We start from the raw sequence: 26,359 nt of genomic DNA, 5'->3' as shown, positions 1-26,359 counted from the left end.
GTTGCAACCTTGTATTTGAATGAAACTTTCCACCTGAGATCAACAAGACTAAGGCACTGACTTTAAAAGCTTGTGACTTTTCCTGGTCTCGTTTCAGCAAAGTCGGAACCGACGACTTTTCCTCAAGACCGTCTCAATAGTGTCACTCATGTTAGCTGGATCTAGATGTTTCTAGTCTTTGGAGTTTATAGGATCTCATTTGACGAGAATTAAGTTAGTATTTGGCAAGCGCCATGAAGTCAACATGCTGATTGTAATCGTTGAAGTCACGGGTATAGTTTTGTTGTATGATTTGTATACAGTCTTTTTAACAGAATCTTAAATATGCAAAGAAATATTTTAGGGACTGATGCACGGGTTTTTGTTTATGGCCTCCGCTTCGAGCTGGGCCCTCACAAAGACTATATATCTGACCACAGAGAATTATCTTTGAGTTATTTCATTAGCAGGTGCCGATTTGCGTGGTTCTATTTGAAATTCCTATGCCTATCAAGGAAAAGATCGAATCGGGAAACCATGGGAATCGATAGAAATTTCTTCGAAATTTTCGAAAAAATGATGACCCATTTTCAAAAGGTATGTTCACTCAAGCATAAGTAAAGCAACTATACCCCGGAGCAAAACAACACATCATTTCTGATACCTAAATAAACCTACATATTTCTCCCTCCCGTAACCATAATAACCTGCCCCGTCACATACCCAAACAACGGACTCGCGACCGCCAAAATACTCTTCGCCGCTTCCTCTGCCGTACCCGCCCTCCTCAACGGAATATCCAAATTCGCATCTTTACCCTGACTCCCCTGACCCTTCGGTATCCCCAACGCAATTTTCTCTCCATCCGGCGTTGTCACAAAAGCTCCCTCTTCTTTCGCAGCAGTCAATCTCGTCAATATATGTCCAAATGCTATACTATTACATCTTACTCCAAACTTCGGACCCCATTCTTTCGCAATCACTTTCGTAAGTCCATTAATTCCCGATTTCGCAACTCCGTAATTGGCCTGGCCGGCACTACCATGAACACCTGATGTAGAAGATATATTTACTATACATCTCGGTTCACCATCTGTGACGCGAAAATAGGGCGCTGCTTCGCGGATGAGTTTAAAAGGGGCGGTGTTGTGGAGAGCCAAGATGTTTTCCCATTGTTTGTCAGTCATTTTGTGGATTACGCCATCCCATGTATATCCCGCATTGTTTACTATTATATGAATTTTTCCGTTTCCAAATTCTGCAGCTTTTTTCACAAGTACTTTGAGATACTCGGCATCAAGCATGTCGCCTGGAACTGCGACTGCGCGGCCGCTTTCTGCGGAATTGATTTCGTCGGCGACGGATTTGGCTTTGGCTGTAGGGGAGATTAGGTCAGTCTTAGTGTCATTGAGAAATAGCGAATTGAAAGGTACGGACCGCCATCAATATCAGATATAATCACTTTGGCTCCTTCATTCGCGAAGAGTTTCGCAGTTTCCGCACCAATACCTTGACCAGAACCGGTAATTATAGCTACTTGACCAGCAAGTAATCCCTTGGGATAATTGAGATGACCAGCAATTTGAGCAATACGAGACGCCATTGTAGTGTTTTCTGATCAGAATGGAAATTGGAGTCGGAGGTAGCGAGAATGGTGGAATTTGTTTCTATTTGTGAGGTTTCCTAGTGTTTGAACTAAGGCGGGGAACGACAGCTTCCCCGGATTTTTGATTGCCGGACCGAGGCATGCTGAATTTCTATTTTTGGATCTCGAGCTATTTTTTCCTAACCGTTCGAAAGTCCCGCCTTCAATTTTGATTACTTGAGCGCATTGCATAGTTCTCTAGTCCGGTTCTACATAAGTATCTACGTCTATCAATGTGGCTAATTTCTTGACCAACTAGAGTACCACGCTAAACCATCTTCTATCTATACCGAAGCCCCTATTCTCATCCCTTTTCGCGTCTAATTCTCTACCACGCATTCAACTTGGAGACTAAGATCCAATCGACAGGTGAATGAAATCATCCGTGACATCCAAACATATAGATCCCGCAACCAACATTTCGAGATTCAGCATTTCAGTCCAAGACCGTTATGATAATAATCGAAACCTATAGTCAAGCCGTACAAATGTGAAGCAGCTGCCGCAAGAACAAGCATATGAAATATTTGATGAGAACTTCCCCAAATATCGTAAGAACCTGGTGAGGTCCGTTCAGGCCATCGGGCCTAGTTGCTATCAGATAATAATTCCCTCAAACATCTTTGGAATACTTACTGCGTATAAAGAAGCACCAAGAATGTAAAAAAATCCTTCGAGTAGCAACCATGTCAAGCCCGCCCGTTCACGCATTGCATGGAATCCATGAAGTTGTATTCCATTTATAATTGGAATAACAGCTCCGCAAAGTGCCAGAGCCACAAAGATACCTGCTCGATAGGGTCTCCAAGCAGGAGTTCTAAACCTTTCAAGCATGACTACAACTGCACAAATACCTCCAAGTACACCCGTCTGAATGTGTAATGAGCCAAGTGAAAATTGAATGCTGTTTGTAGAAACGACTTACAATTGTGGAATAAAATTCGAATAGATGTGGATGACAATACAAACCATAATAGATCCCAGGTATAACACTCCCAGTGATGAGAGAAACGATGCCCAAGTAATCTAACTTATTGCCAAACTTAGCAACAGTGGGAGAATGATTAGAGATGGTATGATAAGTCCCGGACATCCCAAGACATAAAGCAGCTCCTGCAAAAAAGCAACTAAATGCTAGAACATCAGCGACTTCAGCGGACGCATATCTAGGCTTGATGATTGCATGTAAGAGAAACCCCGAAAGTGTGAATACTACGGCTCCAATCAAGTGCGAATAGATATTGACTGATTCATTGTGAATGTAACCCAGGGATGCAAAGGACTTTTGGAAAGATGATGTTGCTGGTCGATAACCAGATCTAATGTAATGATTGTCTTGTTGCCACGAGGGGAGATCATCCCAAAGGACTGTAAGAGAATTTTCGACTCTCTTTTCAAGATTTTTGGCTGTTTCGAAGAGAAGTTCTGTGGTCGATGTCGTCGATGGTCTTCGTTGACGGGTGGACATCTTAATGCCAGTGAGTGAGGTTGTGCTTACGAGTGCCTTCAAATGAAATCAAGTCAATCGGTACAGGTAAAATCACGACTGAAGGAGTAAACGACCGATTTGATAGACTAAATCTATCATGCTTATGGATAAAGCTGGGATAACTACCTAGGTATTGAAATTCTTATCAGATTCATCAAAAATAATGTTGGGAGTTCCTTCTTAAAGCAGCAATTGATGACGAAGGGGCATTGAAGCTAAGCCCGACAGTGTTCATTTTCACTCATGCAAATCAAATACAGACATCACATCAAACAAGCATCATTGTCGATATTTGTTCTCTTTCTCGATGTCGACCAAAGGTGGACGTAACCCATCATGGAGTCGGCTAAAGCCCGTCAAGCAGGATATTTTCGAGGAGATGGGCTTAAGATCCAAGGGAGATAAACAGTACGTCCTTGCATCCAATCTTATCTTCCGTCTTTATTTACTTACTACCCCGCCAGGCTCCTTGACTATAAAACTCAGGAACTGTTCTACAACAAGATAGTCGAACGATACTTGATATTTGCAGCCGATGCTCGCAGAGGAGACGAATTGAACCGAAAGCTTGCACGCCTGAACATTGCACAAGATAATGCGAATCGCGATGCTGCTCCAACAACACAAACAGTGCCAAACCCCGCAGATCTTATCAATAGCAAACCCGATACAAACGAACTCGACGCTATAACAATGGGAATGAGAAAGCTTCGAGAAGGTATCGTGGCATCGAAACGAATAGATGATTTCTCCATCCAAGCATATATATTTTGCATACGCTTGTCAATATTGCTGAAACATTGGGAATCGTACCATCCAGCAATGCGCCATCTACTTCAAGTAATGCACCCAAAACTTCCATTATCAACCACCGAACTTCAGGAATTTGCAGCATACCAAGTGCTAGATTTGGCTTGCAGGCAATCGGACCTGGCAAAGGCATACTCCATCAGACTCGCACTCGGGTTACGAGACCCTAAAGTCGACGAAGTTTTGAAAGCGATTGCCCACGATAATTACTTTCTATTTTGGAAGGTAAAGAGGGAGGTTAATGGTTATAAGGCAAAGATCATGGAATTCGCGGGGGAGGAGATGAAGCTGCATGCTTTAAAGTCGATTGGGAAAACGTACCTCAGTATCGATTTAGATTGTCTGGAGCAACTTACCGATTCTAGTTGGAGTGTTTTGACCGAGGCGTATAGCGTTGGATGGCAATTAGAAGGGACAAAGGTTGTGATTCGAAAACCAAAGCCACGTTGAAAGTATATATACCTCTGCGATGTCATTACTTTTACTCGGTTTCTGGAATATACGAGGTTATATGTTATAGGTATGTTGTTGCTTTGCAATGAGCATCGTCGATAGGCTAATTTCTGACAACTCACTTCAGGTCATAGAGTTGATCTTATTCACAATCATGGCTATTGATGATTTGTAGTCATTATCAGCATGAACTGGAGATTCCAGAATCTCCGCGGTGCACGCAAGAGAGATCATGCTGGATTTGCACACTGCCATTACCTTTTTGTGGTCGAAACACACATGGATGTCATTTGACGCGACAATAGGATATGTGTGTTCGTTGATCACAGTCTGATCGTAAGCCACGAACCCATGATTCTGGTTCGACGTGATCTCACGTCCTTATTTCATGAGGTTATAAAGGAAACCTTGGAACCTCTCGATGATATTATCCGAAAGATGAAGGAGATTGATCTGAAGTATCACATCAAACTTTAGAGATTGATGAATACTTGGGAGAGGTATATCGTTACTAGAAAATGAAATTTTGATCTCCATTCTGCGAATGACAAACCTTGAAATGATAGGACTATGCCATCGTCAATCGTTTAGCTGTCCTATTCCGACACTGTAGCTACAAAGCATCGTATGCTAATGTCGACGTCTAATCCACTCTAACTGGCTGAATATATACTACATCTAAGCCACCCTCGCCGAAGGGTTTGATATCTAATATCTAATATATAATTGGTTGTTATGCAGATTAGCCACACTCGGTCACAGGGTTATGCTTCAAATCCGATTATCCGAGAGTTGCCCATCCTTTGGCGGGGTCTCCGCCGATCAATCAATTTTCTTTTTTGTAAAACTGCACATCCTTCGGCAAGCACGGTTGTTGTGAAAGGGCAAATGATCAACACACGCGACGCACAATGAAGGAGGGGAGGAAATAAAGGGAAGTTGTGATCAACAACTCGAAATTTCGAATTGATTGAACTTAGATTTATACTTTCAAATTCCAAATATCTTGAATGTGACTACATTAGCTTCAAACCAGCCACAGCCCGTGGGCCACGGGCTATTCCGTACATTCGTTAAAGGCGCCTAATACAAACAACTGACCATGTGCACTAGAAGAATCAAAGCTTCCAAATGACCTAAAGCATGGAATTCCGACATTCTTGGTGGTGGGCATGGCATTTGTTGCATATCGACAAGAATTGCTATTTGAACTAGAAAACCAGCTTTCTACCACGAATGACAACATTTGATTGGTGTAAACCCGACGGCTAGCGAAAGATCTAGACTCGTCTAAATCATGAAATTCGTATTCCCCGTTCGTCCAAGAAAATCAGGCCACATTGGCAGATCATTGGAACCACGCTTTTAATTGAAAACTCCCATTTTGGACAAATTTTAAGCCAGGCGAGCAAGGAAATTCTATTGTTGCATATCTTTTGAAGTGATCAGCTATCATTGCCTTCCTATTTGGATCGGAGAACTCTGGGGGTCTTTAGTAATCTAGAGCCATACATTCTCTTTTGTTGCATATCTGAAATATACGATCGTCTATCGTGAATTCCCTTTTCAGGAGAACATTCTTACAATCTCGCAACAGCCAACTCCGAGATTAAAATGTTGGAATGTTTGTTGCACATCTTACATTGATCGCCATTTTTTCTAATCACTACTGTAAAGTATGAGGAAGATCTTTCTCAGACTTTTGTTGCAAGTCTGAAAAATCTTGATCGTCTTCGAACATGGCCGCATTTGGTCAGTGTCCGAAATGAGTTTCCACACCACATTGTTTTGTTGCCGACCTGATAGCTCGATGTTCCTCGTTCTTCTCCTCATTTAGATCTTCTCTGAAGAAGAAACACACTACACAACTTTTTGTTGCATATCTGGATTTTTAAGATCGTCTTTCTCAATCTCCCAATCTAGATACACTCGGAGATTCATCGCCTAAAACGGAGGCATATTTTTGTTTTGTTGCAATCTTACAACCTTTTTGGGTCAAAGCCAACCAGGATTTGATTCCGGCGATTTCGATACCAGATTGTCCGAATGTCGAGTGCAAGTCCTTTGTTGCACATCTAAAAAACCATGATCGTCTCCGTGTCACCCAATCCAGTCAAATTGCATACCTCAGCTTGTATACTCCTTTCTTCCTTTGTTGCAAATCTCATCGCTTGATTCTTCCGGAAATTTTCTCTTTCTGCTACAGCTCGCCTACACAAGTACGAAACCGTCAGATTCCTGACATGGAATTCGCCTTGGCTGTACATCCAACTTAATCATTTGTTTTCCTGATTTGCACAGCTCGCTTAGAGCCATCAAATCATTGCTGCTTAAATCTCCACCTTTTGTTGTTTGTTGCACGTCTAATCGCTTGATCTTCTCTATTCAATCCAGTTTCGGGACGGGTCGCCTGTGCTCGGCTGCGAGTGAAGTTTGTTGCAGATCTTCTGAAATCGATCGGCTGTGGAGATTACCCATTTGAATCACGGGCCTTCCGTGTTCTCATTCTGAGGAGGTCTAGGCCCGAACTTTGAGGTAACACTGTTATTTTGTTGCGGACCTGAAAATCAATCATTTCCTATTCGAGTGTATACGAAATTGATGAATGAGATTGAGGTTGTATGTTTGTTGTCTTGTTGCATGTCTAAATTCTGATCATTACTCTTTCGGGAATCGCAATACTTTCGACGATGGGGTGGCTGATACCTTGGTACCCCTCAAGCCTGACTGTGCATCGGCACGCATAAATGGAGGACTCTCTCCTTCTTTCATTGTATAGATAGGTTCTAATTATAGAAGAATGATACATTATATTTGCCCATGCGGAAGAGGAAGCCCTCAAGGTAGGACAAGGCGTCTACTATCGAAGTATGGTGCGTCGACGACCGTACCTCCTATCTAGCTTTGCAGCAACAGTTTGCAAAGAAGTTTTGCACGAGTGATCTGTCTAAGTTATTCATCTAAAGTGGGATTCGAAATAGAACTTGTAAGTCCGGCCTATCTTCGGTCATCCTTTACATAGATAAGCAGTCTGCAGCGTGTTTCTACCTATGGACACTTGTTCACGCCATATTTTCGGACTTGTCAGAGGTAAATAGGATTGCTTGCAGTTCTCTTTCAATATTTTTATGTATTTTCTGGCGGGTTTTACAGAATTTTACTTCTATTGGTATTGGGGCTGGTCTATATTACTGGTATCTTTTTTCAGGCATCTATTAGAGACATCACGAATAAGTATTGTGATCCCTAATGAAGCATTTGATGTAATTTTGAAAGCGGAAAAGTATGCTTTTCTTCCATTTCCTAGGAACAATAAAGACTCCCAGTGTACCGCCCGCACATGAGATCTTGGAATCAGAGAGGCCGGCAAATTTCATCATGATACCAAAGCCAGTTTGTGGGAAGAAGTTGTGAAAGATTTCTGGCTAGAAATTAGGGAAAGAGGAGGATGTAGTCGCCTCAAGTAATGTAGCCTAGGAGAAATTCGTGGGTGGGCTGGGACATGTGGTTGATTTCACTGTTCATCCGGATTTTATTGCCGATCGTAAAAGGGGGGAGGGAGAGAAGAATGAGGAGTGCTTTGTCGGACGGAGGTGGGATGTCTTTCTCGATATAGTAGTCAGAACATAGTTTCAATACGCCAGAAAGGCATTCTCCGAGTATTATCCGAGTATGGCACAGACACGAGAGCGGGATAAATATGGACAAAGAAAATATTTTTGAAGGTGAACCCCAATACTAGTCAGACAGAATCACCTCCATATTCGAGCACTCGGTCTGCATCATGTAGACACATCGTGACAAAGGTCACATCCGACTCGTCTGAGGATCTTTCGTTGGTTGAAGCCGGCAATTAATATACAAATATCTGCAAGCCGAATTCCAAGGCATTGATTTCGTTATTCATCATGCTCCGAATGGGCAAAGACTAAAGCTCTTTATCACTTTAGCTAACGGCAAATTAGTTACCTTCTATGCTCCCAGTCCCAGGTTCTGGTATTTACTGGCTTTGTGAGAAGGCCGCTTCTCCTCAAAGTCAGGTATGGAAAGCTATGAAGAGGTATTAGTTGGTTAACATTTGGAATAAGCAAAATAGCATTAAGATAGTCATATCTACTTAGCTAGATATATAATGTTCTTCTTATTGTCCTTAGTATTTGGGTAACAATTCAAGGTCTTGGGGCGACGAGGAGGGATTCGCAAATTATCTCATAGCATTGTCAACGAAGATGAATACATCCCAACAAATTACCGGATAGACGACCATGTGCATATGTGGCATTGGAGCCCACAGATACCAAGAAGGAGTCTTTAGCTGAATGAGGATTGTTGCCCCGCATAGCAAATGTTAAGTAAGTGGACTTCCCTCGTTCTTCTCATTTAAATATCAGTTGTCGATCGACAAATATTAGGCCATACTAAAATAAATCAAACAGGTGATGGTCAGAAGACTGTGAAGCTAAAGAGAAGTAGACTGGGGAAGAAGGGAATCGATACGATATCTTGTCGATTGGAATAGAAGTCTGATACCTGCCTTCTTAAGGAAGACGATTGCTTTTTTCGAAACCTGTTGGGAGTGGAGAATGTTGGGGTAAAATCTAGCTACTTGCTATTTCACAATCATTTCACTGCAAATAGTATTGCAAGTTGTGCAATAGAATATTTTGTTCCCTATCAGCATATCTGAAAGGAAGAGAATGGCAACAATCCCTGTAAAAGGGCTGAAAAGCTATTTCAGCTAGGCAAAGGATTTTCGATTCGAACGAAATATTAGAGAATGGCTTAAACGAGTGGCTATCAATTCTACAATTCCTCAGCTGACAATTATGATGGTTACATTGCTGATATTTGCTGTAACCCTGGATCATACCGGGCGTCGCGGGCCGTAACCAGTGTTCCGTGATTTGGAGTTACAAGAGCAGAGCCTCGAAGATTCGGTTGCTTGACACGAGAAACCTTAGAAATAAAATTGAGTGCGAAGCCTTGATTCTACGAATAGTCTTGCGACAATGTGAAAAGAGTCAATATGCCAAACTCCGATCCAAAAAGCAGAGCAGAAACATCGGGCCTGTACAATATCAAAGTCAATACAATGCTTTTCAGGAGCCAGTGATTCGCGCTAACAATTTTCGAAATCGCCTACAAAATGCGATAAATTCCGTGCTACCACAAAAAGGGGACGTCACAAAAACAAAGATAGAAATTAGAACGAGAACATTCGAGTTTGACGAATCCTACTGGACAGAAGAGACTCTCCAATTTTTCACGTCTTATTGACCAGCGCCCTACCAGACATTGATGGAAATTCTAAGTCAGAATTTATTAAGCTCGAGTACACGGCTTTATCCTACCATTTGGGAGATGACGATGCGTTGCACAAGATTTATATACACAAAAACGAGGAATATGGGCAAGATTGGGATGCTGTGTAGCCTTTCAGCACGAGGTTTGTTCAAGAGAATCTTTGAGTAGCTCTCTTTCAACTAAGATCGGATCAAGATGAGGTGCATCTATGGTGTGATGCTATTTATATAAATCAAGCAAATAATAAGGAAAAGGCCACGCAGGTTGCTAAATACACGAAGTCTACAAATTTGCGAGGAGTGTTCGTGTTTGGTTGGGATAAATGATGAGCAGGCCGCGACTGATGGTCTGAAGCGCACATTCAGTTTATTGGGAAGCATTTTAGATCTCGAGGTACTGGATCGCTTCGTTGACAGGAAAGATAACTGGGAAAATTGGATGCTTATTATCATATCAATCTTATGAAAAACGATTAATTTACAAGGAGATGGGTAATACAAGAACTTGCTCTCGCAAAGGATGTGTCGATTCGGTATGCAGAAAAAGAGATGAAATGGACGGAATTTGCTGATGCAATTGCATTGTTCATGATGCAGTTGTCCAGAATGAAGCAGATTCTCAAAAGATCTCACGGTATCGACTTTGAGAAATTGAGGAAGCCAGCAGAATATCTCGGTGCTCTTTACGCTCGTGCTCTTGGTGCTAACACGCTGGTTACTGTTACATCTTTCTTTTTCCGCAGCTCTTAATTCGAGCTATTAGATGGGTTCTCTCACTCAATGATAAACAACAGGCCAGGATTGTCAAGGTTCATGGAAAATCGTCAGGCAACACTTCCCATCCAGACCCAAAAATTGTTCTCTGGTGTTGCAATTATGAATTTCTGGATGCTGGCGTTACCTTGGTTTTCTCTGGCTAAGGAATTGAACATTTTTATATTCTTATGCAACTACAAAACTGACAAAGACGTTAATCTTTAACAACACCACTATGCCATGAGCATCGATTGTTTTTAGATAACAAAGACCATACAAAAGGACAATGAAGCTGATCCGTAAAGACTTTGGACGAAGGTCATAGATCTTCCTTTATGGCTTTGTTCCACTTCTTGAATATCTGCTGCATTCTAGGTTGGTTTCTCTATCATCTTTCTGGATTTAACCAAAGTTCTGACAATAACTCGAAATCCGAACGTAGATTTCTCGAAATCTCGGCCTGCACATCAGGTGTTCCACAGTGAATGAATTTAAAACGAATATTGTGTATTCTATTTTGTGCACCAAATTTACAATTATTTTGAAGACTATTTAGAGACTCGCTCTCGTCCTTTCAACCCTCATACATGCGACAGAGAACAAACTATCGTATAAAATGCAAGCGCCAGACGCTAAGAATAAGTTCGATTATACCGATGAGGTCTTGGAGATAATCAGAGGCCAAGATGTTTCTGATGAGTCAATTAAACAAAAGCTACGGGGGATTTTTACTAAGATCATCGCTGATGTAGAGGCTGACGGAGATAATCTTATGGCGGAATATGAAAAAGTAATAAAGGAAGAAGAGGAGGCGCAGGCGAGTGCAGAAGCGAAAGCGAAGGCAGAAAGTGCTGAAGCTAAGGGAAAACGAGAGGCAAGAGCCGAGAGAAGATTAATTCATGAAGATACCGAGGCTGCCGTGGAGATTATGCGTACTATACATCAAACAACTGCGCCTCTTCGTCATAATAAATGGCGGAAGCCTAACGCAGGGTTCACAAACAAAAATATCAGAATCATAGGCAAGATCGGTCAGGGCGGTTTTGGAGCAGTATACCTTATTGAGAATATTGAGACTAAGGTTCAGTATGCGATGAAGACTCAGTAAGCTTAACGCAATCACTAATCCCTTTGGTTTTATTATCTCCTTTTATTCTTCGATTCCAAATAGCGCATTTATATTTCATCCTGTACACCTCTTCTGATAACCTTTATAACACGAACAACTCATTTTTCCTCCAAAGCCTAGTGTTCACAGGCATTGCTGACTTCTAAATCCTGTAGGCTTAAGCGAGAAAATGACGATGAGCCAATGATGACACCCCCAGCGTGGAGGGGAGCCGAAACTCCTCCTGTCACACCTTCTTCTGAGGCTTCGAAGAGATCTGCAAAAGCTATGAAAGAACGGCATTTAATAACTAAACGGTTCAATGAAACTAAATGTTATTTGCAGTACATACGTTCTAGTCATCCTTCTATCTGCAACTTGGAAGCCTTTTTCGACTTAGAACAACCAGAAGATAACGGCCACTGCCATATCTTTGAGTATTGTCAATGGGGGAATTTGGAAAATATTGTGAAGCAGTACTATGATACACCACGCTGGGGCACAGGAGAGCCCGAGGGTTCTATATGGACTCACAAACCAAAAGATATGCCAACAATATACAAGCACGCAGCAATACCAGAAGCGTTCATTTGGCATGTCTATATGCAGACAACGGACGCTCTTAGTTTCCTTCATGGTGACCACGAACTCAATAAGAAACCAGAATTTCACTCACGCAATCAAGTTATTGTCCTTGATATCAAATTGGACAACATTTTTTTGAAAAACTCCGGGAAAGCAAACACATATCCAACTGTAAAAATTGGAGATTTTGGAGAAGCTACCTATGTGCCATATGGAGAGCTCCGCTGGCATGACACGGGAAACACGGTGTGCGTAGCGCCCGAGGAACCTTATTTAAGTGCCAAATATGACGTTTGGTGTGTCGGAATGTCATTGTACATTTTGTCGCACTCAGGTAGACGACCAAAGAGAACTGAAGTAGACGGAAAGGAAGATAAAAAGGATAAGCCGAATTGGGGTCTATGCGATCCACATCTTTCTAAAGTTTTGGCTAAAGAGCTTGAAAAGCCAAGAGAAATGGAAGTAGAAAAGAGATTGACTGCAGCTCAAATCTTAGACCATATCAGACCAATAGCTGAAGAAACGATACGTTTGACGTATAGACCTTTGCAAAATTGGGCAAGACCTGAGTTACAGGTAATATTTGAGGAAGGTATTATTGAACGGGTTGAAGAGGGAGGAGCACTCAGTGATATTACAGAAAGTGAAGAAGAAGAAGAAGAAGAAGATGTTGATGACGACGACGATGATGATGATGATGATGATGATGATGATAATGATGATGACGATGATGATGATGAGGACGAAGGCGGTGTTACTGGCAATGAACCTTCTGGAGGAGGGGAAGTGGGAGCTGTTGGTGGGGTAGGAGAAGAAGTGGAAATTCGACCCCCGCGCCCACCTGGTACTCTAGACCCCGGGGAAAATAAAACTGAAGAGCAGTTAGCCAAGGAGCGGCTGGCCAAGGAGCGATTGAGAAGACAACAAGAAGAGGAGCTGAGAAGACAACAACAAGACGAGTTGACAAGACAACAAGAAGAGAAGCTTAGAAGACAACAACAAGAAGAGAAGCTGAGAAGACAACAACAAGACGAGTTGATAAGACAACAAGAAGAGGAGTTGGGAAGACAACAAGAAGAGGAGTCGAGAAGACAACAAGAAGAGGAGCTGAGAAGACGACAAGAAGAAGAGTTGAAAAGACGACAAAAAGAGGAGTTAAGAAGACAACAAGAAGACAAGTTGATAAAACAACAAGAAGAGGAGTTGAGAAGACAACAAGAAGAGGGTCAACCAGAAGAAATTACATCACTCGCGCCGCCCCGAAAGAGGCGATTGATTAGATGCAGAAAACTCCGAGCTTACCGGGAATGATGCATGCTTGATGTTAATCTGTGGTGAGCTCACTCAAGTTGACATATCTTATGATAGCACTAGCTAATTTACATTGTTGTAGGGTTGGCCAATGGCTTTTGGATCAGTCTAAATACAAACGTTGAACCCTGACATATCTTTCGATCATGAGAGTTTGACAATAGAGATCTTTTTGTTATCGAAAATGTCCACAGTAAGCAAGCTGCTGTCGTTGCTGGTAGTCGAATTGGAGTGAAGAGCTCGGTTACTTCATATTTACCTAGCGTTAATGCAAGAAAACGATCAGATAATTTTACAATCTAATCATATCTTATCAATCAGGGGATCACAATCCAATCGGTGATCAATGTCTTGCTTGCCAAATATTTAGCACCCTTCTAGTGATACAATACATGTGTGGATCCTAGCGCCTAATTGTTATTCCGTACTCCCGTATATGCTATTCCGCTTATTCCGTGTGAGCAAAAGCGCGATGCATGAGCACGAAATCTCTTCTGGAAGTTTTGGTGTGCAATTTGCCCTTGAACTTTGGATTCTAAGTTAAAGCCTAGGTATGTCTTGAAAGGGCTAAAGCTGAATAACCAAATATAGAATTGCATGGTAGCTTTGTAGGAGAGGAGCTTTCCGGCAGGAGAAACTCTGGGAAAAGGAATGATCTCCAATGAAAATTCCATGGTAGTGTAGTCATGGTAATATGGACATGATAGTTTCTGTATCATAGACACTTTCCCCAGGATATGAATGATAAACATGCGACTTTTCGTTTGAGTTAGCTGTCAAATCTCCTGCATGAACCGATGTAAGACTCTTGAATTCATGATAACGGAATAGATAGGCCCAGCAGCTTATTCCTATTGTATCATCAGATGCATATATACTATGAGTTGAACCAATACACGAACGAAAAACCATCAGCTTAGCTTTCAATTCAATTCGAGCAACCCCTTACTAAAGCTTACCACGACGGGTAACCTCGATTTCAGAACGCGGACTTTCGGTAATGGTACCTGGAGATGACCCCGAAAAAGCTTCCACACCGACTTCCACACCTATTACCACGACATACGCTGACGCGAATACTGAACACCTCGTGGCATTCAACGTTCCCCAAGATCCCGCCAACCCAAAATGCTGGCCGACCTACCAGAAATGGCTCACTACGCTCGTCCTCTCATCCACCAGCTTCAACTGAATTGCTGTATCCACGATTATGGCACTTGCACTTCCTATAATCGCATCTGAGCTCCATATGACTTCCCTTGAATCTGTTATGGCTATGTCCGTTTACTCACTTGCCACAGCCTTTGGTCCCTTACTTATTGGTCCGCTATCTGAATTATATAGACGACGCGTTGTGTTACATACCGCCAAAATATGGTTTCTGATTTGGAATATTGTATGTGGATTTGCGCAAACGAAGGGGTTATTGATTGCTGCAAGATTGATGGCTGGTCTTGGTGCTAATGCTATTTATGCGTTAGGAAGTGAAGTTCTGGGGGATGTTTAGAGATCTGATGAGAGAGGAAGATCTTTGGGAATCTATTCTTTGTTACCACTTTTTGGTGCAGCTGCTGGTCCTATTATCGGAGGTTATATCACGGAATATACGACCTGGAGGTGGATGTTTTGGTCAACATCAACTTTTCAGGCAATCTTGATCGTGATATCGATCCCTTTATTTCGAGAAACCCATGGTCCAACAATTCTTCGGCATAAAGCCAAAGAGCTCAGACGTAGTACCGGGAATGCGCGTTATTACACAGGGGATGAGGCACTTGGAAATGGAAGATCAGTTTCCTGGGTATTGATGAGAAGTTTTTCTAGACCCATTCGTTCACTTCTATTCCATCCGATTACTCTAGTTCAGGCTTGTCTTTCGGCTCTCGATTCTGGCATCACCTATATTACTCTTTCCACCTACTCCGATATCTGGACTGTAGAATACCACGAGTCTATCTCCAAAAGTGGCCTTCACTATCTTGCCATGTGCCCCGGTGAAATAGTGGGAGCACAAATTGGAGGGCCATTATTAGACCTCGTTTTCCGCAGAATGAAACAACGCACAAATGGTGTTGAGATGCCGGAATTTCGGGTCCCGATCATAATACCATCATTCATCCTCATACCCATTGGAATTTTAGTTTCTGGATGGGCAGCTCAAAAGCATGCACCTTGGATCGTTGTTGACCTTGGAGCTTTTGGATTATGTTTTGGTATGCAGATTAGTGGACAAACATTGCAAGCATACGTTATTGATTCGTATCCATACCATACAAGTTCAGCATCTGCTGCATCACAATTTCTGTGTGGTTTAACTGCTTTTGGCTTTCCTTTGTTTCCGCCGAGGATGTATCAAGTGTTGGGGCATGGGTGGGGAAATAGCACATTGGCGTTTATTGCTATCGCGATTGGCATACCAGCACCGTTGGGTATATGGTGGTACGGTCCAAGATTAAGGGCGAAGGCTTTGTCGAGTTATTGAGAAGTGAATGAAGAACAGGTTAGGATGCTTTATCGAAATGGAGATCTATGGGATGTAACAAGGTCGAGAACAAGCTGTAAACGTAAATAGCTGTATATGTTGAATCGTTCGGGTCGTAGATCCATTTCTGCATTACTTGCCAGACTTTTTAATCCAACAAAGATTGGAAGATTATTTGAATTATTCGAACAAATATTTCTCAATCATCGTCTCCGTCTATCTCAAACAATCATCACTACGTTCTTTAGCTCTATCCTACACAATGACACAAACTCGTTGGTGACCCGAATCTCTCTCGGGAGCCGTTTGATAATAACGCCAATCTTAAACGATCGTATTACCGTTGGGTCGACATGGTCTTTGCGATCTGAATACCAGCGAGAAGCCCGAATCCTTCCTGGAGATTCTTCCAGATGCTGTCGATCTTAACATTATCGCAAGGGCTTTTATGTTTGATGCAAATGAGTCCACCCAATGTGAATGTCTATTCGCTTTGAACCCGAAACAAATAATGCTAAGAATTCAATGAAATTAAACTAAAAGTGTCCATACAAGCAGAAACCGTGGGAACATACACTGATGTAGAAGACGTTCTGGGTGTCAAACGTACCATAAATTAAGCGTCGTCAATTCATTTGATGACGGCCTAGGTATACATACACAAATTTGTTCGACTCTTCCAACCTGGTCTTAAAATGTATTCTAATCTCCGCCACCGCTAATCGTTCCACCAGCTTGTTTCCAACTTTGGGCCATTGCCAAGAAATTCGATAATTTCTTCGTTTGCTCATCATCGGCAGGGAAAACGTAATCAACATATTCCTCATAACTATCATCATCAAGCTTTCTTCTTCTCTTCGTCTTTCTTGGCATTTGTTTCTGTACTTTCTCGATATCTTCCTCTGTACCATGTGTACGTTCAAAGGAAAGATGAGCATTGAGGAGAGAAACACGCTGTGAATTTGTTAGATGTTGTGTTAAAATATTTGGATCAAGTGTGTGACATACTTCTTCCTTAAGATCCTTGTCTTTCATGCTCTTAAGGGCACGTTCGAAGATCTTCCTTGCACGTGTTTTTGCAGCCTCACTGACTGGTTTCTCCTCATCCTCCTCTATCTCTTCCTCATCATCATCATCTGGAACGTTGATTTCGAAATGTGCATAACTGATCCAGACCTTCACATGATCTGTCTTCTCCAACAATCGCTCGTATAGGTGTCTAGTGCGATCGTACTCTCCTTCTTCCTCCTCAAAGTCAATGTAGGCTTTCCATAATAGTTCCGGCATATCAAGAACTTGTTGACTAATTGCCAACTCAAATATCGCACGAGTACGTTCAAGATCATCTAAACCTCTTTCCAGTTCGGCAAATTTAATCCAAGCTTGACAATTAGCTGGATTCCATTCGATATGTTTCTCGTAAAGGGTACGACATCTCACGAATTCGAAAAGTTTGATCTCTAGCTCAACATAACCTTTGAAAAGCTTATCTTTGGGACACATTCCGATGGCTTGACCTAAAGTCTTTCTGGCGGCTTGTAATTGCTGTTGTCGAATCTCGAATTGAGCCTTCATGAGCCAAATCTTGGCAAATGTAAATTTCTTGTGAGGTATCAACTTCAGACACTCCTGGTAGATCTGTCTCGCTCGCTCAACATCTTTTGACTCCATTTCCTCCCAAATAGCATAAAAGATCCACAAATAAATATAACGCCTCCAATGCCTCTTCTCCTGGGTTGGTGGAATTTGAGCAATGGCTCTTTCATAAACATCTCGAACTCGATCGACATCCCCCGAAGTTTCCTCTAATCTGGCATAGTCGAACCACGCATCGTAATTTTTGGGATTCTCCTTTACCTGCTCCTCATATTGAACTCGACGCTTCGAAATAATTACATCTTCCACACCTTCACGATCACCGAATTGCTTTTCGAAAGTCGTATAAGCTTTATGGAGGGAAATAGACTTTGATCGTGCCATACGGTCGAGGGCATATTTGTAAATGGCTCTTGCGCGTTCGTACTCCTTTAGCTTTGCCTCGAATCTCGCATATGCAATGAAGAGTCTCTCATCCATGAAGTCTTCGCCCAGTGCCTCAACAGCTGTGCCAAATACCTCTCGAACCAAATCACTAGTTCCATACTCTTCTTCGAATCTGGCCCATTTGATCCAATTTCTTGGTTCGGGATGTACCATAGTAAATCTTTGGAAGATTTCCCTAGCTCTTTGAAACTCGCCATATCTTTTCTCCAATTTGATGTAACTGCTCCAAGCTGCCTCATCCGGTTCCCAAGACATCCATCTTTCGAAGACTTGTCGTGTACCGGGAATGTTACCAAGCATTTCTTCCATGTAACAATATTTGTACCACAATTTATCAATTCTGGGCAGAATAGTCACGGCGCGATCCAACAAATTTCTGGCATGATTTATATTTCGTGATTTCATCTCCGCCTCGATATATCGAATCCATAATGTGACAGATGTAGAGTCGACATCTAATGCTCGTTCAAAAACGGATCGTGCTCGTTTGAATTCTTTTTGTTCCAATTCCCACTGTGCATACCTCATCCAATTATTCATATTAATCCTATTCCTCCGCACATAATCCTCGAACTCTTTTCTTTTCCTCCCTTGGAATTCATGAAGCTCTTCGAGATCAGCAAACCGCTGAGTTGGTGCTTGAAGTCCTGGTTCTTGACGGTCAACCGCTTCTCGAAGAAGTTGTTCTGCTGAGATTTGGATGGCGCTGGCGGCCTTATTTTTGACCTTTGGGGGACCTCGAGCTTCCTCATATTCGGACTCCATGGTTGCGGTCGAACTTGATTTCTTGACGAAATAGTTGGTATAATTCTGGTTCGCGTTCGAGACTTGAAGGTGTCGCAATAGTCAAAAAGACTGATTAGTAATAGAGCCTACGCTAGCGGCCGCCTTTCCGGCTCGAGCTCTTCTCTAATCGATTTTCCACCTTCACGCGCCAACTACAACAAACAACATTACATTTAAGATGTCGACTCTCGCAGATGAATTATTGCAAGATTTTGAGGATTCTGGATCCGAAGGTGAAGGGGAGGATAATGCACACCTTTTTGCCGACCCTGACGAGGTCGTCCTAAGCATGAATGGAAACGCGACAGGACTTTCAGGCGCAAGCGAAATGGAACTCGATGGCGATGAAGAAGTAGTCGACGAGGATGATGAGATGGTAGGAATGACTAGTCATGCTATTGATGCTACAGAAGATGAGGAGGCGACCAAAGCAAAAGTTGAAAAGATGCAACTTGGTGGAGTAGATGATGTGCGAAGTGTAGCAGGTTTGATGAAAACGTTAGAACCAGTTTTAGAGGTCAGTAGTATTTTGTTTTTCCCTTTCTTAACTTGGAGACCTATGGTTTACATCTACTCTTTCGTGTCTTAGCCCTGACTCTTTCCTCGATTTGACAGAAAATCGCACATTTTCAATCATTACCTCCCGATAAACAAACAACCTTCGTAGGCTCGGTCGAAGACAACCCAGAATATCATCTCTTAACGCAAGCAAACACTTTGTCGACATCTATCGATAGTGAAATCATCCTAGTACACAAGTTCATACGAGATCATTACTCGATTCGATTTCCGGAATTGGAAACATTGGTCACCAATCCATTGGACTATGCTAAAGTTGTCACTATCATTGGGAATGGACCTATGGACTCAGAAAATATCAAGACGCTTCAAACATCGAAGGACAATCGACTTGGTGCTACACTAAGATCCGTTTTGGATGGTCCATCTGTTATGATTGTTACGGTCGAGGCAACCACTACAAAGGGTCGAGAAATGTCACCACATGAACTTGAAAGAGTACTTCGTGCTTGTGATATGACTCTTGCATTGGACAAAGCGAAAAAGACATTAACTGATTATGTTCAATCACGCATGAACTTATTCGCTCCAAATCTTACAGCCCTCATTGGATCTCTCACAGCGGCACAACTACTCAATTTCGCTGGAGGTTTGACAGGCTTAGCAAAGACACCTGCATGCAATCTTCCTCCTCTAGGATCCAATAAATCATCCGGAACAGGTTTCGCTACTAATGTTGGAGTTCGCCAACAAGGATTCCTCTATCATTCTCCTATCATTCAAGGCATTCCTAATGATCTCAAGAAACAAGCTATGCGTATTGTCTCCGCTAAAGTTGTCCTAGCTGCAAGAGTTGACCGCGTTCATAATAGTCCAGATGGATCTACAGGTGAAGAATTAAAAGAACAATGTATCACTCGACTCGAAAAGCTCACTGAGCCCCCTCCAAATAAAGGTGCTCGCGCATTGCCAGCTCCAGATGATAAACCTGCACGCAAACGTGGTGGTCGACGTGCTCGATTAGCCAAGGCGGCAACTGCTATGACCGATTTGAGAAAAGCACAAAACAGAATGGCTTTTGGAAAGGAAGAGAAAGAAGTTGGTTATGGTACTGGTGATGGAACTAAGGGTATGGGTATGATTGGACAAGGCAATGACGGACGCATTCGAAATATTCAAATAGATCAACGTACAAAAGCCAAACTTTCCGCAAAGAACAAGGGGTGGGGTACTTCAACTCCTATGAGTGGTTCCGCATCCTCACTGCGAGGATTTGGTCAATCGGCTGGTAATATAGATTTACGGGGTAAAGGCTTAAGAGCTTCAGGTGTAGGAGGATTGAGTACTAGTACTGGAGCTAGTGCAGGAACTGCTAGTAGTTTGGCATTCACGCCAGTTCAAGGATTAGAATTGGTAGATCCAAAGAGAGTAGCAGAAATGAAGAGAAAGAGGGCAGCAGAAGAAGATAAATGGTTCAAAGGTGGAACTTTTACTCAAGTTGGAAATGGTGGTGGTGATGGCAGTATGGGACCTCCTCCCAAGAAAGTAGATTCTGGTGCTGGTAAAATGGGTCCACCTGCTTTGCCGAAGAAAGCGTAAAGAAGTTGGGTTGGATTCTGTAAGATGGAAAAGGGAGTTTGAGGGGAAGGGAGCATCATTATGGCGTTTTAGGGGCGGATAGGTGTTTTACAATACCATAGCAAGCAGAGCCTTTGCTTAGCCAATGACTAGGGGAGAATTGAAGAATGTAAGAATCACGAAATACTTTCCAAAATTTGGTTTTGTATTCATCATCTGAGGACAATGTTAACATCAGTTCACATTATTTTTTTCGCCCAAATATTTATTTTGCATCTCAAGTCTACTCCATAACCAAACCTAATCCCGCGTACCTTCATACTACTTCTTTGCTAATAACGCGTTGACATGCTCCTCAAAAAAATTCTCTGCCATAAACATTCATTCCGTTTTCAAGCAAGAGTTCCAATCAATCTCCAAATTCACTCAAATGATATCTTTCACTGGCTCATTTACCATCTGGACCCTATATGTAATGTTGTTTTTCCATTGAATGAACATTAAATACAGACCTTGCTGTCATGCCTATGTTTTGCCTTGCATCAACGAGCTACCATCGCAAAGTCAAGCTCATTTGACTTATCTGCCGACCATGATTGATCCAACGATATGGCATCGGGCCGGATTTCTCGAATTGGATCTCCTATGACCATATACTCATTTTCAAGGACCTCAAAGCTGGATCTGAAGGATCCACATCTTCATCTTTACCTTCCTCTTGACCACCAGATCAATTGACTAAATGGCGAGCTGTGTTTGTACAAAGGTGGAGTGCCAGTGGTTTTGTAGGGAACAGATGTAGGGGAAAGAAAATGTTATTAGACTTACATTGCATTGCGTATCCAATTGCTTTTCCTCTTCGTTGATTTAAATGTCCTACGACGTGAGTCAGTGCTGTTCATTTCGAACGTCATCCTCTCACTCAATCACTATCCCCTTAGTAGATGACATCAATTCTCCCTCCCAGCTGTCTCAACTTACCCATATACACTACCTTATGCTATCTCTTCGGCTCTGCATAATGCCCACTTATATATACAAGCAACAGTAGTCCGAAGACAACGCCGGTAAGTATAAGTAGGTCATACTCAGGTTCGTAGCCAGCACCACGTACAGGCAGAGATTCGTCTTTGCTGGCCTCCCCCGCCGCATCCATACGATGCCCGAATCCATCCATCCATCTCCCTCGTCTACCTACAGGTACTTATGGTTCCCAAGCCATCCATATGTCCATCCATCTCCCTCGTCTATTCTACAGGTACTTATGGTTCCCAAGCCAATTTACCTCTACTCCACTAAACCGTCCCCTTGGGTAACTTTCAAACAGGTTCCCAAGCCTTATCTACCCCCATTTACCACCAGTAGCCACGGTTGTCACCATTTCGAACCACAGGATCCAGTCTCATGATGGAGTTCCTTATAACGTTCCTCATGGTTCTCCACCCAGAGATACGCTTCTGGGCTCCTTTAATCCCAGCTACGACCACTTTTTGAGCCCTATGTAGCTCTTTGTAAACATCCGGTGCGTTGCTGGGGCATGCAGCCGGGACAGTCGTTGGTAAGACCCAAGTGCTGCGCTGAGCAGGCGGAAGTAGATTCTGCCCATCTACCCAGGTATTGTAGTCCTGGGCTCGTTGTTGGAGCTCCAAAATCTCCGGCTTGAGTGCTGAAGGGCACTTGTAACATCTTGCCCGTTGGACCTGGCAGTATCTGCACTTCGTATCGGACCTCATGGCAACGGCCCGCCGGGTTGGTTGATGGAGGATGCATTGTGAGGTAGGGTCGAGGACCAATTTCGTCACGCAGCGCGCACAGGTTGGGGTGGGCTCGATGGGTACCGGGACGCTATTTAGAGATAATAGTTAGTTCAATTGTATAGGATCGGCCGAAATAGATGAGAGAATCACGTCTAGCTTGTAGAACTTGGCAAGTAGACGGCACGTATTGAAGAAGAAGAAAAAGTGGTAGGATAAAATACGTACTCTGCATCGGAATCATAATCACCATCACTGGCAGGCGATTGGCTATATGATTCAAAATAATTAGCTCGGTATCCAGGTTATTATCAAACGTTGAATGCAGTATAGAAGGTTGCATAAATCGAATAAACCAAGCATTTGCTCTTACGATTGAATACCTGCCATTGTAGCAGGAGGACAAAGCACCGAAAGAACCAGGAGGGTAATTCGGCGATGGAGAAGCACGAAGATGGCAGAGGCGCAAAGTAAAAACAGAGAAAGGAGGCAGGAAAGCAAGAACCAAAGATTAGGTGAGAGAAATGTCGAATTTCGAGTTAATACTCGAATTTGTAATCTTTGTTGTTGCTGGAGGGTTCAAAAGAGGTTAAGAGTGGCAGTAAAGTAATAAGAAACGTAAATCATCACGTGTTTGGATCAATTCAACTATTACACCAAAAAGAGGTTTTGCTTAGTCGCTTAGGAGAAATGCCCCTCGAGGGGGGAACTTCAAGTTGATGGGAAGTTTATCAATCATGTGACTTAGAAACAACTATTTAGATTTGGTGTTTATACGGCTAATCTAATTCTGAGAGTCTGAGATGATACTTGTCTAGTTGTGTCTGAAGTCTCTGAGTCATATTGTTACTTGGTGATTGTATTCATCTAATGACTTTGATTAATATGTCTAATTTGTCAAATAATGGTTCTATTCGTCTCTTAACCTTATGGAAACTACTTGGTATGTCGTTAACATTCTTACAGCTAGATAAGGGTTCTTTTATATACCTCAAACTTTAGTTATAATGTCTCAAATGTCTTCATAACAGCTACAAGATTACTGCATGCCTTTCGACGATAGTTATTAGAACTTTAGCAACAAGTTGACAGTTGAGTTTACTCTGTTAGCACTCGGCCATAGGTTTAGTTCTTTAACAATTCAAAAGTTGATAGTTTAAAAAGTTCTTTTGTCTTTAAGCTGTGTCTTATTGGCCGAGACCTTGTGAGTGTATTTTTTATGTTTCTAAAAAGCTGATACTTGTCTCGAGTGAGATCTAAAAGACACATTCAAAAGTTTTGTAATCCACCAATGATCTTTAGTGTTAGATCTTCGAGTCTTTGGACGGTATTATTAACTTATCTACAAAGATATTATGAGATAATTGTCTACTACAAACGTTGAGCTTCAGATGGCAACAGTTGGAATTCCCATCTGCAAATAATGATTACTATAAAAATACAGTATCTTGTGATGAAATAAAAAATAATTCTTTGATACGTTTATTTTGCCTCTGTTATACAATGATTACTTGTTCTCATACAACCTTCAGATAAGTACTTACAGATATTTCAGCTACTCTCTAATCAATGTTCACAGGTTGTAAGTCATATTATAACAAGTCAATTTTAGATTCAACATTCATAATTAAATAGAATAATAGTCCACACTGAAGATGTATTTTCATGATTCTACTATGAAAACCAGAAGCCGTTTGTACTAGAATCATACATACTATATGCATCTTTCTCTTCCTTTTTCGTATCGACTACTCGCTAATCTCCTCCTCTACATCTGTCAATTCTATCACATATTTTTCTCACCTCCACAAATATACTCTAACACTCTGGCAACACCAACAAAGTCCACGAGTTTATATATTTACATGTTCACGACACGTGAGAGAGGTGAGGTGTCGAGAAGCCCCGCAATTTAAGCGAGTGTAGCTCTGGAAGCCGAATCTCACTGAACTACTGATAAGCGAACACATGATGAGGATATTAGTATTCTCATGACATGCTGTTCTATTGATTGTTACTGATATTCCATATCCTAAGTATGAAATCGATCAGTGAGTTGAGAACAAGAGCCTGTTGAGATCTGAGGGGAATCTTTTGGGACTTGAAAAGAATGTTTTGCCAATGAGTAAAAGAACTAAGATCTAATTAGCCTCATCATTCACCTTAATTGGAGAAAATTTTGATAGCAGAATTTTGACAGATCTACTGCATGCATCAAACCAAGTCACATATACGAGTTATCTTACACCCTTTCCTCCCTCCAAAAATTTATAGTTTCCCACAACCAAGGATGAGTTTCCCATATCATTCTCTTTTTCTTTCCCTGAGTATTCATTTACCCCCTGCCGGAATCGGATCAAAGAACTAACAATGAATTTCCAAACAAAGTATCATAAAAGCTCAACTTAAATATAATCAACTAATCGATCATAATCTCCGGGAACATGACGGGAGGTATTACTCTCCCTCTCAGGAAGGCAGCAGTCCATTTCTTTCGTTTCTTTTCTTTTTCTTTTTGAGATGATAGTAATGAGGTAGGAGATATTCGCATCTTCCGTATATAATGTAATAATGATTTCAAAACAAATGCAAATGTAAACCTCCATTCAACTCTTGAAATGACACCAATCAACGCTGAAGTGAATGAAGAGTCATAAAATACATTACTGATCACCACAAAAATCTAGTGAAAAGGTATTCACATTCATCAATCCAAACGCAAGCCTTACACAAATAGAATACAAATAGACAGAAATAATCACCATCCCCTTATCCCTAATTTTATCCAAAAACCTCCCAAAGTACCAGCAAGCATTTCATCCAGCAGTCCAGCATCTAGCCCTAGATCTAGATCTAGATCTATATCTACTACTATGAAACTATACACATATCAACTAGAGATTACAATTTTTTTATTTCCGAGAAAGCGCATAATTGATAATTCAAAGATGTACATTATCTCTTCATCTCTGTATAAAGTTGATTATTATTCAGATTTGGCTGCTGTGGAATTATCAACTCAAGCTCAATCTCAAGCTGCACGAGATACTCCAACAACTGATAGAAGAAAAAGAAGGAAATGTATGGGTGAAAGAAGTGAGGAAATATCATCCATGCAACACCTCAGGAATCGGGTGTCATTGCATCGCGGAATATAAAGAAAGAGACAAGAGATGAGAAAAAAACCCAAGTACGCCAGCCAGACTCAGCGGCTTCAAACACTTTTCATTAGTTTCCTTTCATATTGAAAACGACGCAAATCCACAAATCTATCAGGATGATAATTTTCCCAGGAATCAGATATTTCATGTCCGCTTAAATCGCATCATGCTCTGGAAGAAAGAAGGAAATCATATCATCCCACACATGCAACTCATGCTTCTCACTCATCCCGTCTCGACTCCAATTGTCTCAATATTCTGAATGAACGAATGAATGAATGAATGAAATATCTCACTGCCATCTCCGCCCAGCCCAGTCGACTTCGATGGGGATAGAAGAATGGGTAGCAGTTGCGCAGTTGCGAAGTCACTTGAAGTGCGTGCAGTAAGTATATCGTCTCACAATTTATTCTCCTCCGAACAACAAAAATAAAAAGCATATTATCCAAATGTCCTTGTCCATATCCCATATCCCATTTCCCATCTCCCAATTTTTCGAACCTATACATCCTTTGAAACATCCTCTATCTATCTACGATCTATACTAATCTATACTGCATACATTAAGCAATCCTAGATTTCACAATTAATACAACC

The 26,359-nt window shown here is 41.8% G+C and overlaps 8 protein-coding genes across 8 annotated transcripts; 4 read left to right on the top strand and 4 right to left on the bottom strand.

Annotated features, from left to right (window-relative positions):
* Window positions 1-433: 433 nt before the first annotated feature.
* On the bottom strand, window positions 434-1,663 carry EAF01_001588 (uncharacterized protein). The gene is made up of 2 exons (XM_038909838.1): window positions 1,417-1,663; window positions 434-1,354 (listed from the first exon to the last, which is right to left on the bottom strand). Exons 1-2 carry the CDS (start codon window positions 1,580-1,582, stop codon window positions 654-656), a joined length of 867 nt encoding a protein of 288 aa, XP_038774650.1. The 5' UTR covers window positions 1,583-1,663; the 3' UTR covers window positions 434-653.
* Window positions 1,664-2,052: 389 nt separating this feature from the next.
* Window positions 2,053-3,092, bottom strand: EAF01_001587 (uncharacterized protein; the record flags this gene model as incomplete). Its single annotated transcript, XM_038909837.1, has 3 exons — window positions 2,053-2,211; window positions 2,261-2,494; window positions 2,550-3,092. The coding sequence occupies 3 exons, from the start codon at window positions 3,090-3,092 to the stop codon at window positions 2,053-2,055; spliced, it is 936 nt and encodes a 311-aa protein (XP_038774649.1).
* A 328-nt stretch (window positions 3,093-3,420) lies between these two features.
* On the top strand, window positions 3,421-4,373 carry EAF01_001586 (uncharacterized protein; the record flags this gene model as incomplete). The annotated part of the gene is made up of 2 exons (XM_038909836.1): window positions 3,421-3,521; window positions 3,578-4,373. 2 exons carry the CDS (start codon window positions 3,421-3,423, stop codon window positions 4,371-4,373), a joined length of 897 nt encoding a protein of 298 aa, XP_038774648.1.
* Window positions 4,374-11,051: 6,678 nt separating this feature from the next.
* Window positions 11,052-13,439, top strand: EAF01_001585 (uncharacterized protein; the record flags this gene model as incomplete). The annotated part of the gene is made up of 2 exons (XM_038909835.1): window positions 11,052-11,539; window positions 11,720-13,439. 2 exons carry the CDS (start codon window positions 11,052-11,054, stop codon window positions 13,437-13,439), a joined length of 2,208 nt encoding a protein of 735 aa, XP_038774647.1.
* A 1,210-nt stretch (window positions 13,440-14,649) lies between these two features.
* EAF01_001584 (uncharacterized protein) lies at window positions 14,650-15,921 on the top strand (the record flags this gene model as incomplete). Its single annotated transcript, XM_038909834.1, has 2 exons — window positions 14,650-14,915; window positions 14,967-15,921. The coding sequence occupies 2 exons, from the start codon at window positions 14,650-14,652 to the stop codon at window positions 15,919-15,921; spliced, it is 1,221 nt and encodes a 406-aa protein (XP_038774646.1).
* A 702-nt stretch (window positions 15,922-16,623) lies between these two features.
* On the bottom strand, window positions 16,624-18,729 carry EAF01_001583 (uncharacterized protein; the record flags this gene model as incomplete). The annotated part of the gene is made up of 2 exons (XM_038909833.1): window positions 16,624-16,875; window positions 16,930-18,729. 2 exons carry the CDS (start codon window positions 18,727-18,729, stop codon window positions 16,624-16,626), a joined length of 2,052 nt encoding a protein of 683 aa, XP_038774645.1.
* A 199-nt stretch (window positions 18,730-18,928) lies between these two features.
* On the top strand, window positions 18,929-21,092 carry EAF01_001582 (uncharacterized protein; the record flags this gene model as incomplete). The annotated part of the gene is made up of 2 exons (XM_038909832.1): window positions 18,929-19,267; window positions 19,366-21,092. The coding sequence occupies 2 exons, from the start codon at window positions 18,929-18,931 to the stop codon at window positions 20,866-20,868; spliced, it is 1,842 nt and encodes a 613-aa protein (XP_038774644.1). The 3' UTR covers window positions 20,869-21,092.
* Window positions 21,093-22,199: 1,107 nt separating this feature from the next.
* EAF01_001581 (uncharacterized protein) lies at window positions 22,200-22,991 on the bottom strand (the record flags this gene model as incomplete). The annotated part of the gene is made up of 3 exons (XM_038909831.1): window positions 22,200-22,692; window positions 22,830-22,871; window positions 22,975-22,991. The coding sequence occupies 3 exons, from the start codon at window positions 22,989-22,991 to the stop codon at window positions 22,200-22,202; spliced, it is 552 nt and encodes a 183-aa protein (XP_038774643.1).
* Window positions 22,992-26,359: the final 3,368 nt, after the last annotated feature.

This window comes from Botrytis porri (genome assembly GCF_014898465.1).
Source record: "Botrytis porri strain MUCL 3234 chromosome Unknown BPOR_002, whole genome shotgun sequence".
NCBI lineage: Eukaryota > Fungi > Ascomycota > Leotiomycetes > Helotiales > Sclerotiniaceae > Botrytis > Botrytis porri.
This window is presented reverse-complemented; position numbering and strand designations above follow the sequence as displayed.